The sequence below is a fragment of the Nicotiana attenuata genome, unplaced genomic scaffold (assembly GCF_001879085.1).
Source record: "Nicotiana attenuata strain UT unplaced genomic scaffold, NIATTr2, whole genome shotgun sequence".
Classification (NCBI taxonomy): domain Eukaryota; kingdom Viridiplantae; phylum Streptophyta; class Magnoliopsida; order Solanales; family Solanaceae; genus Nicotiana; species Nicotiana attenuata.
This window is the reverse complement of record NW_017670918.1, coordinates 89,089-101,915: the sequence shown is the minus strand read 5'-3', so window position 1 is coordinate 101,915 and position 12,827 is coordinate 89,089. Positions and strand designations below refer to the sequence as shown.

General features: G+C 35.5%; 1 protein-coding gene across 1 annotated transcript; it reads left to right on the top strand.

Annotated features, from left to right (window-relative positions):
- The first annotated feature begins 4,951 nt into the window (after window positions 1-4,951).
- On the top strand, window positions 4,952-6,159 carry LOC109244476 (zinc finger protein 8-like). Its single transcript, XM_019411574.1, has 2 exons — window positions 4,952-5,339; window positions 5,810-6,159. The coding sequence occupies exons 1-2, from the start codon at window positions 4,952-4,954 to the stop codon at window positions 6,157-6,159; spliced, it is 738 nt and encodes a 245-aa protein (XP_019267119.1).
- Window positions 6,160-12,827: the final 6,668 nt, after the last annotated feature.

Here is a 12,827-nt window from a genome sequence, read left to right as displayed (position 1 = left end):
CCAACATAACATTTGTGATTTGAAAGTTCCCCGCCCGGATTCGGGGAGGAACAATGGCACTCGCGTACCCTTGATTTGGAAGAACTCTTGGGACTGCTCTTAGCGGTGGCGGAGGAGGGTCTGGAATAGGATGTCATTTGCGTTGGCCGGACGGCCTCTACGTGGAACTTGAGGTGGTATAACCTCTTCGGGCTCAAGATTATCTACCTCCTCCCCCGCATTCACGCTGCCAAGAGGGTCGTTTGCATTGAGAGTCATAGTACCTGATTGATCGACTCAAACAGAATTAGTAAATAAGAAGGGAAGAGAAGCAAAACACAAAACTAACTAAACCGATAGTCAACACCGTAAGCTCCCCGGTAACGGCGCCAAAAAGTGATCGCGGCCGTCTCAACACTACACAATGGTAGGAAGAGCGGGTAGCAACAGCTTTTACCCGAATAGTGGTTCGGGATCGAATTTCCACAGGGAGCTTGGAATGGAGTTGTATTGCCTGTTTAGCCTAGAATTGCGTTTGTACTTCTAATTGCACTCCTAACATTTTTGGGGGTTTTTATATTTAAAACTTCTATTGTAATCTAAGGATTAAAGCTAAATTATGCTAGGAGAATATTGCTAAGTTGTGCTTAATATAGGAAAAAGGCACTAGGGTCGTGACACTACCTAGGTGGCTAGCTAACGGGTAGAAGCTACTAAGGGGAGATTGATAAATCTGGGTTTATTGCTATAACCGTTGCACAATTGCACTCATTCTCACACCTCTCGGTAGAGAGAACGATTTTTGCCCAATTGACTCTCTCGAGACCAATTAGGTAGGCCAATTAGACCGAGCAACTAGGGCTCAAGTAGGGTAGTTACTCTTTCGAGGTTTAACCCGTTAATTGGGACTACCATTCTCATGGGTCCATCCCAATTCCTTGTTAGGTCAACTTTTAGGGTCATATGACTCTCTTTCTCAAGAAGAGTTAGACCCACTAAGCTTGAATTCATGTTTGCAACCATAAATTCTAGATTGAAACACAAAATTAACCCAAATAACAAATACCCAATCTCAATCTCACCCTAGAATGCAACACCCATTGACTACCCATACTAGGGTTGAGCCACAACCCTAGCTAATGGGTTTAGCTAGACATAATTAAAGAAGAAACAGTAGAAATAGATGATGAAAATAACATAATGATTGATTACTAATTAGAAATTATGATATTGAAGAGGAAAATTACCAAAATAGGCTACAGAATACTTCTCACGAGCGCAGCTCTTGTTCAAAATCTAAAACTTGACCTAAAAATGGTAAAAAGATCTATTTATACCGAACTGGAAAATCTCGACAAAAATACCCCTGCGGGGTCAGCGCGGACCGCGCAAAAAGGTCGCGCGGCCGCGTAGGCACTTTAACTCTCAAATCTCATCTCTGAAGTTGGGGGGCCGCGGACCGCGCAGAAATGTCGCGCGGCCGCGGCGGAGGGTCGGCGTGGACCGCGCAGGAATGGGGCGCGGCCGCATAGCTTGACTTGGTCAAATCTCCATGTCTCTGAATCTCTTTCACGCAGACCGCACTGATATGCAGCGCGACCGCGTGGGACTTAAGCCTGCACTGGTAGTTCTCTGGACTTCCCTTGCACGGACCGCGCAGAAATGGAGCGCGGCCGCGAGGCTTGCACCTCAATTCACCCCTCTCTGAATCTCCTAGCGCGGCCGCGTGGCATATCAGTGCGGTCCGCGCTAGGTCTTCCTGTTCCTCAACTTCACTTGTTCTTGACACTTGGCAAGTTTCACTCCGTTTCGAGCCGATCTTTGACATTTGTCACCTTTTCGCTCAAACCTGCAATCAAGCACAACTTGTAAGCCTTTTGGGATTATTTTGTGGCGATTTGTAACAAAAGCAATAGCAAGTAAGGGGTATAATCATGGTAAAATCCTAGCTTATCACTGCCATTGATCAAATCCTGAAAGAAAGACAAGTGATGGCGAAGGTGATGAAGGAAAACTTAGAAAAGGCTCAAAACAGGATGAAACTTTATGCTGACAAAAGAAGAACTCAAAGAGAATTTGCATAAGGTGATTGGGTATATCTGAAGTTACAACCATACAGGCAATCATCAGTGGTTGTGACGAAGAGTCTGAAGCTAGCTTCTAAATTCTATGGATCTTATCAGATCATTAAGAAGATTGGTCCTGTTGCTTACAAGCTGGAATTGCCTCCTACAGCAAAAATACACCTTTGTTTCACATATCTCAACTTAAGAAGAAGGCTGGGAAGCAAGTTTTTCCCTCTATTGATCCTTCAATTTGCTCCCCTGAAGGACAGCCTCTTGTTGAACCTGTTGCTGTGCTATAGAAGAATGGTGAAGAAAGGAAACTGACCTGCTACTCAGATACTAGTGCAATGAGCTAATTTGTTACCAGAAGAAGACACTTGGGAATATTACAATTTCATCTAGTCTCAATTCCCAAACTTTAAAGATGAACCTTGAGGGCAAGGTTCTCAAGGAGGATGGATTGTCAAGAATTCTGTTAAGTTTTATTTAGTCCATGTTATATTTTAGTGGTAGTTTACATTATGTCAATTAGGTCCCTTAATTTAGATTATCTTTCCAATTAAGTCCATATGTATGTTATCAAAACTTAGATAGGTGTCAGTCTTAGAATTCGTATAGGGAATCCAATGTCAGATTATTTTTATGTACGCAGAGTCTGTACTGTGGAGTCTTACCTTTTATAAAATTATCATTTCTTTTTATCCTTTCTCTCTCTTCTCTCTCTTTCTCTTTCTCTCTTCTCAACTTTAGTAAAAGAGCTCTATTACAAGAGAGATTAGTTTCTCAATAACTAGCAAAGATTACACAATTCCGTTGAAATCAAGAAAATACTATCAAATTGGATATGTTTTCTTGATAAAAGTACTATTACTTTTTTTTGTGTGTGTGGTAATAATCATTACGTTTCACGATCCTAAAGGGTGAATTAAATTGTTTATATAAGCAGTTTACGATCTATTCCTGAAAATCCTTAATTACATTAACTTCTATAAACTTTCACTTTATGGTCATTTGTTCTAATATCTTTTAGTGAGTGCTTAACCCAAAAAGGTATTACTAATACCTCACATTGTACAAGAGCTTGGTAATAATTATTTACGGAATATCATTATCTGGGCAGGGTATGATACATTGGTCTATGCATAAATTAACTGGTCGATCACCGTTATATTACTCAGATTTTTTGACAATCACATCCCTCTTGTGGAATTCCCCCATAAGTCATAGTTTTAATTAGTCATAGATGATTTGACTTCACCAACATACACTTACACACGCATAATTTATATTTATACTATATTAAAAGCACGAAGGCCCTTAGCGAAATATCGTTCGCCTATTTTATCCTTTAAAAATAGAGTTCATACTAGACAATATAGTCATTTAATTATTTTTCTAATATATAGGACTTCTAGATTAACTAAAATTTTGCCTATTAAATCTTTCCTTATTTAAACTATAATGTAGGAAATTAAATCCTAATATTTAGGACATCAAAGTTAATTAAATTTTACCTTTTATATATTTTAACAAATAGCTAATTCGAGAAGATTAAGAATCTTCCCAGCAAAAATAGAATGGTTTAGTAAGAGAAAAAAATGACTTAGATTTCAACTAGAATTAATCATAAAAGTCTAGAATTTTAAACGTGACAACCTAATTGAGTGCAACTTACATTTTTCTTTAACGTTAAAGTCCTTTTCATTTGTTTCTTTTCCTTTTGTTAATTTACAAACGAAAGGCCATAATTTTATACTTGCAAATTGCAACAAATATTAATTTAACATTTTAATTATAAATACGAATAGATTTCATATTTTAAATACATGAATTAATAATTAAATGTGATTCAACCAATAACATTTATGTATCTAATAAAATAATAATAAAAATATAATCGCAACTTTTTTTACTACGATCGAGTTAGGTTTTTAACCTCTAAATATTTTAAAATTTATATGCACTTAATTAATAAGTTATAATAATTATATTTAGCTACAAGCTATGTAATGAGTGAAAAGGGATACATATGCAAAATATATTTTTAAAAATCTATCTATTTACACTATTATAAAAGCATGAAACTCTAACGTATTATGATTTTCACGTCAAACCCCAAACCCTATGTCAGTTAGCTGATCATGTTTGTATTTTCTATGATGAACTTACGAACATTTGTTTTCCAACATCAAAACTCTTAAATCTTCAAGAGTTATGCGTTTTTGCTACAACTAAAAAGGGAGTATGAAAAAAAGGAAGTGTGATAATTTCAATAAAAAGGGAGTATGAAAAAAAGGAAGTGTGATAATTTGTGAAATTGAAGTAATGAAATTATAAAACTTGACAAAATTAAAGTCGAACATATTGATTGAGGACTTTTATGGGCATATTTTCTTCCTTTATTGTATTAGCTAAAGAAGATCAATGATCATCATTTTCAGGAGCTTATACCTTTTATTTTAACTTTTATTTTTAGAATTAACTCAAATATATTTTTAATATAATATTTATGTAAGTTATAAAAAATTTATATCCATTGAGATCAGATACACGCGCAACATGCGTATCCAAAGACTAGTAAAATTAAGGTTGAATACATACCCCTCAAACCTACCAAAAAGTTTGGGGGCCGTATCTTATTTTATTTTATTCTTAAAAAAATCTAAGACAATATTGGAGGTGCCACCTCCAATTACTCGGGAATTAGATCAGATAAAAACCTACTCGTACCTTATCTTTACACTTTTATCACTTCCTTTGTTGGCCCCATTCAAATCTTCCAAAACCCAATATATACTCTTCATTCTTCAATTCCTGCTTTAGCATTCTCTTCTTCTTCCAAAACCTCTCACTTCCAAGTCTTTTTCCCTTTTCTTCATTCTTTACAAATACAACAGAAAAAATCCATGGACAAGACAGAAAGAGAAGCTCTTGAATTCATGAACGTGGAGAGCTTCTCCCAGCTAACTCCCTTTATCCGACCACCACCACCACCACCACCTGTTAAAGAAAAGCCCATTCGGCTTTTCGGCAAAGAATTTGGCGGTGGTAGTAATGCTACGACCACCACCGACATGTCCGAATCCATTGACAGTAACCCTTTTCATGACGAACCTGAAACAAATACTGTGAATCCTGCCAACTATGCTTATAAAGAAAGTCAGAGGAAATATGAATGTCAATATTGTTTTAAAAACTTCCCAACTTCTCAAGCCTTAGGAGGCCATCAAAATGCACACAAGAGAGAACGCCAGGATGCCAAACGAGCTCATCTTCAGTCTGCCTTAGCGCATGGTAAGATAATACTATCGTATCCTCCCTCCTTTTGAGTTTATATATGTTACCCTAATATTTCTAAATTTGAATATAATTTTAAATTAAATTTTTATAGTCACACAAATATAATATTATGTTTAAGATCACAAGTTTCAAAAGTGTTATAGGTAAACAAAAAATGGTATGACAGAAAATATTTCCTACAAAATGTTTTCACAAATACCAAACTATGTTCTCCCTCAAGAATATTGTTTTCCATTAAAAAGGGAAAAATAACCATTCTCCACTTACGTTTTTCTTGATAGTCCATTAGAAATAATTCTTAAATTTTGAGAGTATTGGATAGTGAGAGAAAGTCTTTTCTCTAGAAAATATTTTCAGTCATAACAAACACACGCATAATACTCATATTCATTCAACATGGGATGGTAGTATCGTTATTATATTGTGTTGTTACTTTAAATATAACGTTTATTTCTTATCGACAGAGGCAAGTATATATGGGATAATGAACCATCATCGCCTTGGTGAACCAGCAACTCCTAGTACTACTCGTCATTCAACATGGAACAACATTAACAATAGTACGAGGTTTTATGGAAACCATCATGTCAATAATGTTATTAGTCCTTATTCTCAAACTCCTATAAACAGAAATCCATTGGCATTTTGGCGGATTCCTTCAGCAGTTCATCAGAATTCTTCTTCTAACTTAGGGTTTCCTAATGATGATTTGAAGCCTTTTCCAATGGTTAAAAGCCCTAATTATGATAGCAGATTTGAATATGAACCCAAGGGAGGAGTTCAAGATCATTTGAGTTTAGATTTGCACTTGTAAGGATGGTGTAATCTTAATAATTTCTTTTGAGACAAATGTCTACTTCTTTTTGAGAACTTGTGCTGAAGAATTAGCTTAATAATGTTGTTTTCTCCTTGAATTTAACTATTGATAGTGTAAAGAGTTTTTACACTATTCGTGTAATTTAAACAGTTGCAGCTGATTGTGTGCATCATATATTTTTATTACTTATTCCACCTATTTGGAGAGTTAATTACTTATTTAGTACTCCCTCTGTTCCAATTTATGTGAACATGTTTGACTGTGCACGCAGTTTAAGAAAAAATGAAGATTTTTGGAATTTGTGGTCCTAAATAAATCAAAAAGGGGTCCAGAGTATTAGTGTGGTTGTAAAAGCTTCTTATTAAGGGTAGAATTGGAAGTTTAAGCTAAATTGTTTCCATATTAATCATTCGTTTTGGAACGGACCAAATAGGAAATAGGTTCAAATAAACTGGAACGGAGGAAGTATTCTTTTATTTGATGTAATGACGTAAAAATTCTTTTACTGTACCAACATATATAGAAGCATGAACTGTTCTCTAATTTCTGCTTGTGGATGTGTTGGGTGTGGGCGTGGAGTGTCCGGTGCAAAAACTTTGCCAAAAAGGCCTTAGATGTGAAAAAACTAGGCTACTTATATATTCGTGATATTTATTTTATGTGATACTCTTTTGTTTTTGGTTTGCTCCAGAAAAAATGACATCTTTCTATATTTAAAAGTAATTTAATTTTAAACTTTTCATTTTACTCTTAATGTCCTGATTTTTGAAGTCCTTTTTTCTTTATTATGTACCGTTTTCAGTCAAACGCCTTCACATAAAATGCAACAGATGGAGTTGTATATCGAATTTGCAAACTAATATGAGACTTTAACAGAAAAGTTGTATTCCAAAGGGGGGAAAAAGAGTAGGAAATATTGTTCAGGTTAGGTTTCTCTGCATGAAATGTTACTCCTAGAGTATAATTTTATAGAAAAGAAGACTGATGTTTCTATAGCATCAGATTCAGCGTCTCGTTCGTTGATGAATATTCTTCTTCTCCTCTATCGAAGAGAGAGGGGAGCGCAACTTGTATATATATGCATGTATAGCATTGGGTTAAGGATAATAAATTCATGAAATGACACATACAGAGACTTGGTTTTTTTCAAACATACTCCTAAACTGTCTTCTTTTTCATTAAAATACAAATGCAACCTATAAAAACAACTCTTTAGTCAAGGGCGCGTGAATACGTTTTAGATGTTTCTAATTGCATATACGTTTTAGATGTTTAGTTGCTATATACAGAGGCGGATCCAGAATTTTTACGCGACGGGGCATATTATTTTGTTCAACCAGTGCCCCTTAAAGGCTTTTAGTGTTCAGGGTGTCAACTGCTTTAAATTAACGACTTTCAAAGTATATACGTATATATATACAGAATTTCGGTCGAAATTTACAGGATCCGGTGACCCCTCATCACCCATACACATGGGTCCGCCAAAGGCTATATATATATATACAGATATAGATATAGATATCGGCCGTGACGCTTCCTGTTTAGTACATAATGTTGACTTGAAGTTTGTTTACACAGTACGAAAACCGATTCTAAAGAATGGGACTCCGTCTTAAGCAACTTCTTTATTCAAAACAAAACAAAACTACATGTAATGAACATTATCTATCTATACTATATTAAAAGTAGGAAGGTCTTAAGTTAAAAGTTGAATTACAAAAATATCCTTCAAAATTTACTGTCCATTTTGCCCTTCACGAAAATAAAAATTATCGGCCTCCTACTCAGTTTAAGATACATTAAAGTAAAATAAACCAATACACTGACCAACATGACTCTTCGTTCCTATAAAAAAATTAAGATGAATTTGAGACCCAATTTCAAACGTTAAATTATCAAAATACATTTATGAAATAGATAAACAAATAAATAACTTTAACTTTATTTGACTCTAAAAAATTAATTAAATTATGAAAAGACACAACTATAAGTAAAAGACACTATTCAAATAAGTTATTTAAAGATATAATATTAAACTACATTCGTATATTCTTAAAAAATCATTTATGAAAGGACACAAGCATAAGCAAAGAGACACTCTTGAAATCAATTGTTTCAAAATTAATCCATGCCTTTATTAAACGTGATGTTGGTTAGGGTAAAAAAAGATGAGAAATTAGAGCATGTAGATGAAAGTACAGAAATACACGTTCCCCTAACTCTCCCAACATATGAAGTTTTTAGGTGGGATTGAATTTAATTTATAACGTAAAGCAAGACATTATACGTTATTTCTTGAGTAGGAAAAAATAGGTACTGATTTTTTCGCATATACATGCAGTTTATAACTTGACACTACAATATCGATTAGGTAGTGAGAAAATTGCAAGTACCAATGCCAAGAACAATAGGACAGACCCTTGCATCGATTTGTGCTTTGTACATGCAGCTTGTACGTTGATAATTTATGTCTCTCTTCTTTGCTTCATTTTGTGACTTTATTTTCACAAAATAATATCTTCAAGTATCTATCCGCACCATGAATAATATGACATTCTCTTATTCTTTGATTTTATGGCTTTCTTTCGTCATCAAGAATGACTCCCTCTGATTTTTATTTTTGTTTTTTTTGTATCGTTATGAAGGTGCAATTGAAGCATACAAAAAATATTGTTAGAAGTTTGGTGCTACAGGAAAAGGTATATATAGATTTGACTTCATTTCTAATCTACTTCTCTTTTGGAAAATCCTTCATAGCCTTCAATTTCGAAAGTGTTCATAACATAGATACTAATATTAGATAGTTGAGGTGAGAATATTTTTGGTTCATTCATCTCTATGGTTTGGTTTTTCATAAATACGACTTTAATATTCAGTATGATACATCAGTTGTAAAAATATTTAGTTAGAGAAGTTAACTTAGGCATTATATGCTCATAAGCATTTTGGTCAAATGAATGTATTTCGAAACTGCTTCATAAGGTTAAATCTAAGTCCTCTAGCTTTTATTTTAACTTATTCTGCATGGTATCGTTATTAATTAATAAATTTCCAATAATAAGTTTGAAAATACTGATGTAATTGCAACATAACTTATCGAAAACTATTTTATGCATCAATTATTATTTTGTATTTGAGAAACTAAACATGTCGAAGATGGAGGAAATAAAAAGAAGAACAAGAAGCAACGACGATAATTGGATATTAAGAAGATTATATGTCCTCTCAATTTATGTTTTACTACACCATATTTTTACAACGAACTATCAACAATTATTATTACTTACATGAGTTATGTTAGCATTTGTACAATAATCTAGAGTCATATCAGGTAATTAAGCATGGACGAGGTTAGTTCATATGCGTAGAATTACCTTTATAAACTTACTCATACATTTAAATTAATTGTGTAATTACTTCTATTTTTTTGTGTATGTATTAATGTTTATATACTTATTCAATTTACTAACGGGTTAATCAAGAAGGATATGAAAAGTATAGTGAATCATAAATCAGATCACTAGCCTGTTACAATTGGGAAAAAAAATCAAAGAGCCATGAAGAAGAAAGTGGCAATAAAATTGGATTTCTACTTTTTTTACCTAAAGTATTTTACCCTTAGTGATTTATAAAATCCAACTTCTATTAAACCAATTAAAATCCAATGATCTTAAAAAATATTTTATTTGCATGAAATCAATTTGTTGGTACATAATTTAGTAGCATGCATGAAACTATGTGAAAGATTGCTTTTCAGGTTACAAGACGTAGAATATTATATAAAAGCCACCATATTTTTGTTTTCTCCAAAATTTATTTCTTAACAACCACGCAATACATAAGTTAACATAGATGTGCAACGCACGAGGAACTAGTATTATATACATATATGTCCTAACTTTGCCACTAGATCTACCGCCCACTCCCTGTACGTACAAGGATTAGAGGAAGATGTTATGGATAAAGGAAAAGGAGAGTTACAGAAATTGGATACTGGAATTGTCGAAGTAGTTTATGTGTAGGAGAAGACATCAATTTGCTCTTTCAATAACTCAAAAATAGTATGGATACTGAAAACTTGTGGCAATACTTAAGATCACAAGCTTCAAAAATTTTTTATTTCTTTAACTCTCTGTATACAACCAAATTATGTTACGTTACATAAATTAAAATGGAGAGAGTACTAGAAACATGTGATTCTGCTTGAATTGTCCGTTGGACGTTGTCTAACATGATCCTGGACATATCTTTGTGCCTTACATCTTAACTGAGAAAGTCCAAACGATACTATAAATAGAGATACAAAGTGTGTCTGCATGTTAAATTTCTGAAACTAGCATCCCATGAAAGACAACCCTACAAAAAATTATGAAGTGCCAAGTAGTAAGATTTCTTTTTCGCCTCTCTTTCTGTCCTTTCTCTAACAGTGAACGTGGTACTACAATTATTCCCATGAAAATGTAATAAAATTGTCTACATGTGACTTATAGATCACAGTTTCAAGCCATGTACTGTTGATGCTTGTGTCAAGATAGGATGTGCCTAAATTATACCTTCTTGTCTCGAGGTGCGAGTACTCTTCCTCGGATCTTGTGTGAACTTAGGATACATCATGCACGGGACTGTCCTTCTATACTTTTAATTTGTCCAATTCGGTCATGAAGCATTGCAATTACAATAATGTATCTTATGGACCTATGGTTATGTCTTGTCACGACCCAATTCCCACCCGGTCGTGATGGCGCCTCTCGTGAAGACAAGGCCAGCCAACAGAACAATCAACACTGCCTTTAACAATTTCTTAGCATAAACAGGTTTAAATCATAGATACTAATTAATCATAAGTGCGGAAATAAACGTAACATGACGGTGAAAAACCATCCCAAACTCAGCCCGATGATCGGGGTGTCACAAGTCACGAGCTACTACAGAGTTGATGAAAATACTACAAGTCTGGAAACATAGTCTGAAGATGAATAAAGTATGCAGAAGATAAGGAAGAAACGGGGCTGTGGACGTCGACAGGTACCTCGTCTCTCCTAGTCCGCCTGGTCTGGAAGGAAATCAGTGCTCAGGTACGAACTCAGTTGTGCCTGTCTCTGCACACATGGTGCAGGAAGTAATGTGAGTACTCCGACCCAGTGAGTAATAAAAATAAATAACGACTGAGAACATAAAATCCCACAAGGGCACAAATAATGCTATCTCAAGCAGCAATATCAGATAAACAGTAGAAACCAGTGAAATATAGGAAGAAAATCTTTTTGAAAACAGTTAAAAATCAATCATACTCAACCAGTAAGTCAGCCATTGTTACCTGACCGGTCAGCCATTGTTACCTGACCAAACGCGTATTACAGTGCCATTGTTACCACTGGTCAGTCATTGTTACCTGACTGGTCAGTCATTGTTACCTGACCAAACGCGTATAATAGTGTCATTGTTACCACTGTTCAATATTTAATCACTCTAGATGGGTACCCGCGCTCACTGTAGGTGTGCAGACTCTGGAGGGGCTCCTACAGCCCAAGCGCTATCAATAAGGCCTGAAAGCCTGAACAATATCAATACGAGGCCTGAAAGCCTGCTCACAATGCACTCGAGGCCTGAAAGCCTCCTCACCTCACTCATCATGCCCTCACACAAGGCCCTTGGCCTCAACCAGTCCAGAAATAGTCAAAGCCCCTCGGGCATCAGTAAACAATAATACCCAGCTCAACAATAGTTCAAATATCAGTTAAAACTCCAAGTTTGAGTAAAAATATAGCTGAGTTCATGAAAACAGCGTAAATCACATGGACTGAGTTCAAATAGTGAGGGAAAACAGTGATAACAGCTCACAAAGAGTTCAAACAGTCGGCAATAAGCCCAAGTATGGATATGAGCCCAAAACATAGTGAAAACAACAAGTCATAGCTGACACGCAGTAAAATATTATCCGGGCTGGACCAAGTCACAGCCCCCAATAGTAAATGACCCCGCGCTCGTCATTTAACGGGTGTCTCATCTCAACACAGCACCAAGTTGTGCAAATCCGAGGTCTCAAGCCCTCAGAACATCATTTAAAATCATTACTCACCTCTAGCCGGCCAAAAGTCTAGCTCGCTATTCCTTTTCGCCTGAATCGACCTCCTCGTGCGTCGAATCTGATCAAAACCACAAGGAATACATCACAATAGGCTAATGGATCATAACCCAATCGAAAAGACTCGAAAAATATCAAAAATCACAAAGTTGGCAAAACCCGAGCCCCGGGCCCACTTCTCAAAAAATTACGAAATTCACATCACCGGATTCCTCGTCTCGCCACGAGTCCATACATATCAATTTTACCAAAATCGGAGTCCATTTGACCCTCCAAATTCCGTTTCAAAATTACAAATTCTCAAGCCCTAGCTTTACCCCCTTTTGATGAATTTCAACCAATTTCCATGTTAAATTTAGCATAATTTCATGTATTTGGGTCAAGGGACTTACCTCCAATCACACCTAGTCGAAATCCTCCTTCAAATCCGTCCAATAGCTCTCAAGCTCGTGTAAAAATGGTGGAAATAACTTAACCCCCGCGGATGAAAATGATATTATAAAACCCCTTCTGTCTACAGCGATTTTCGCTTATGCGGTCCCGCTTCCGCATATGCGGGACCGCTTCTGCAGCCATTTCC

Excerpts from the sequence above, each read along its gene's own strand:
- LOC109244476 (XM_019411574.1), top strand. The coding sequence starts at position 4,952 with ATGGACAAGACAGAAAGAGAAGCTCTTGAATTCATGAACGTGGAGAGC. Across the intron at positions 5,340-5,809 it reads TCAGTCTGCCTTAGCGCATG|AGGCAAGTATATATGGGATA; the intron begins GTAAGATAATAC and ends TCTTATCGACAG.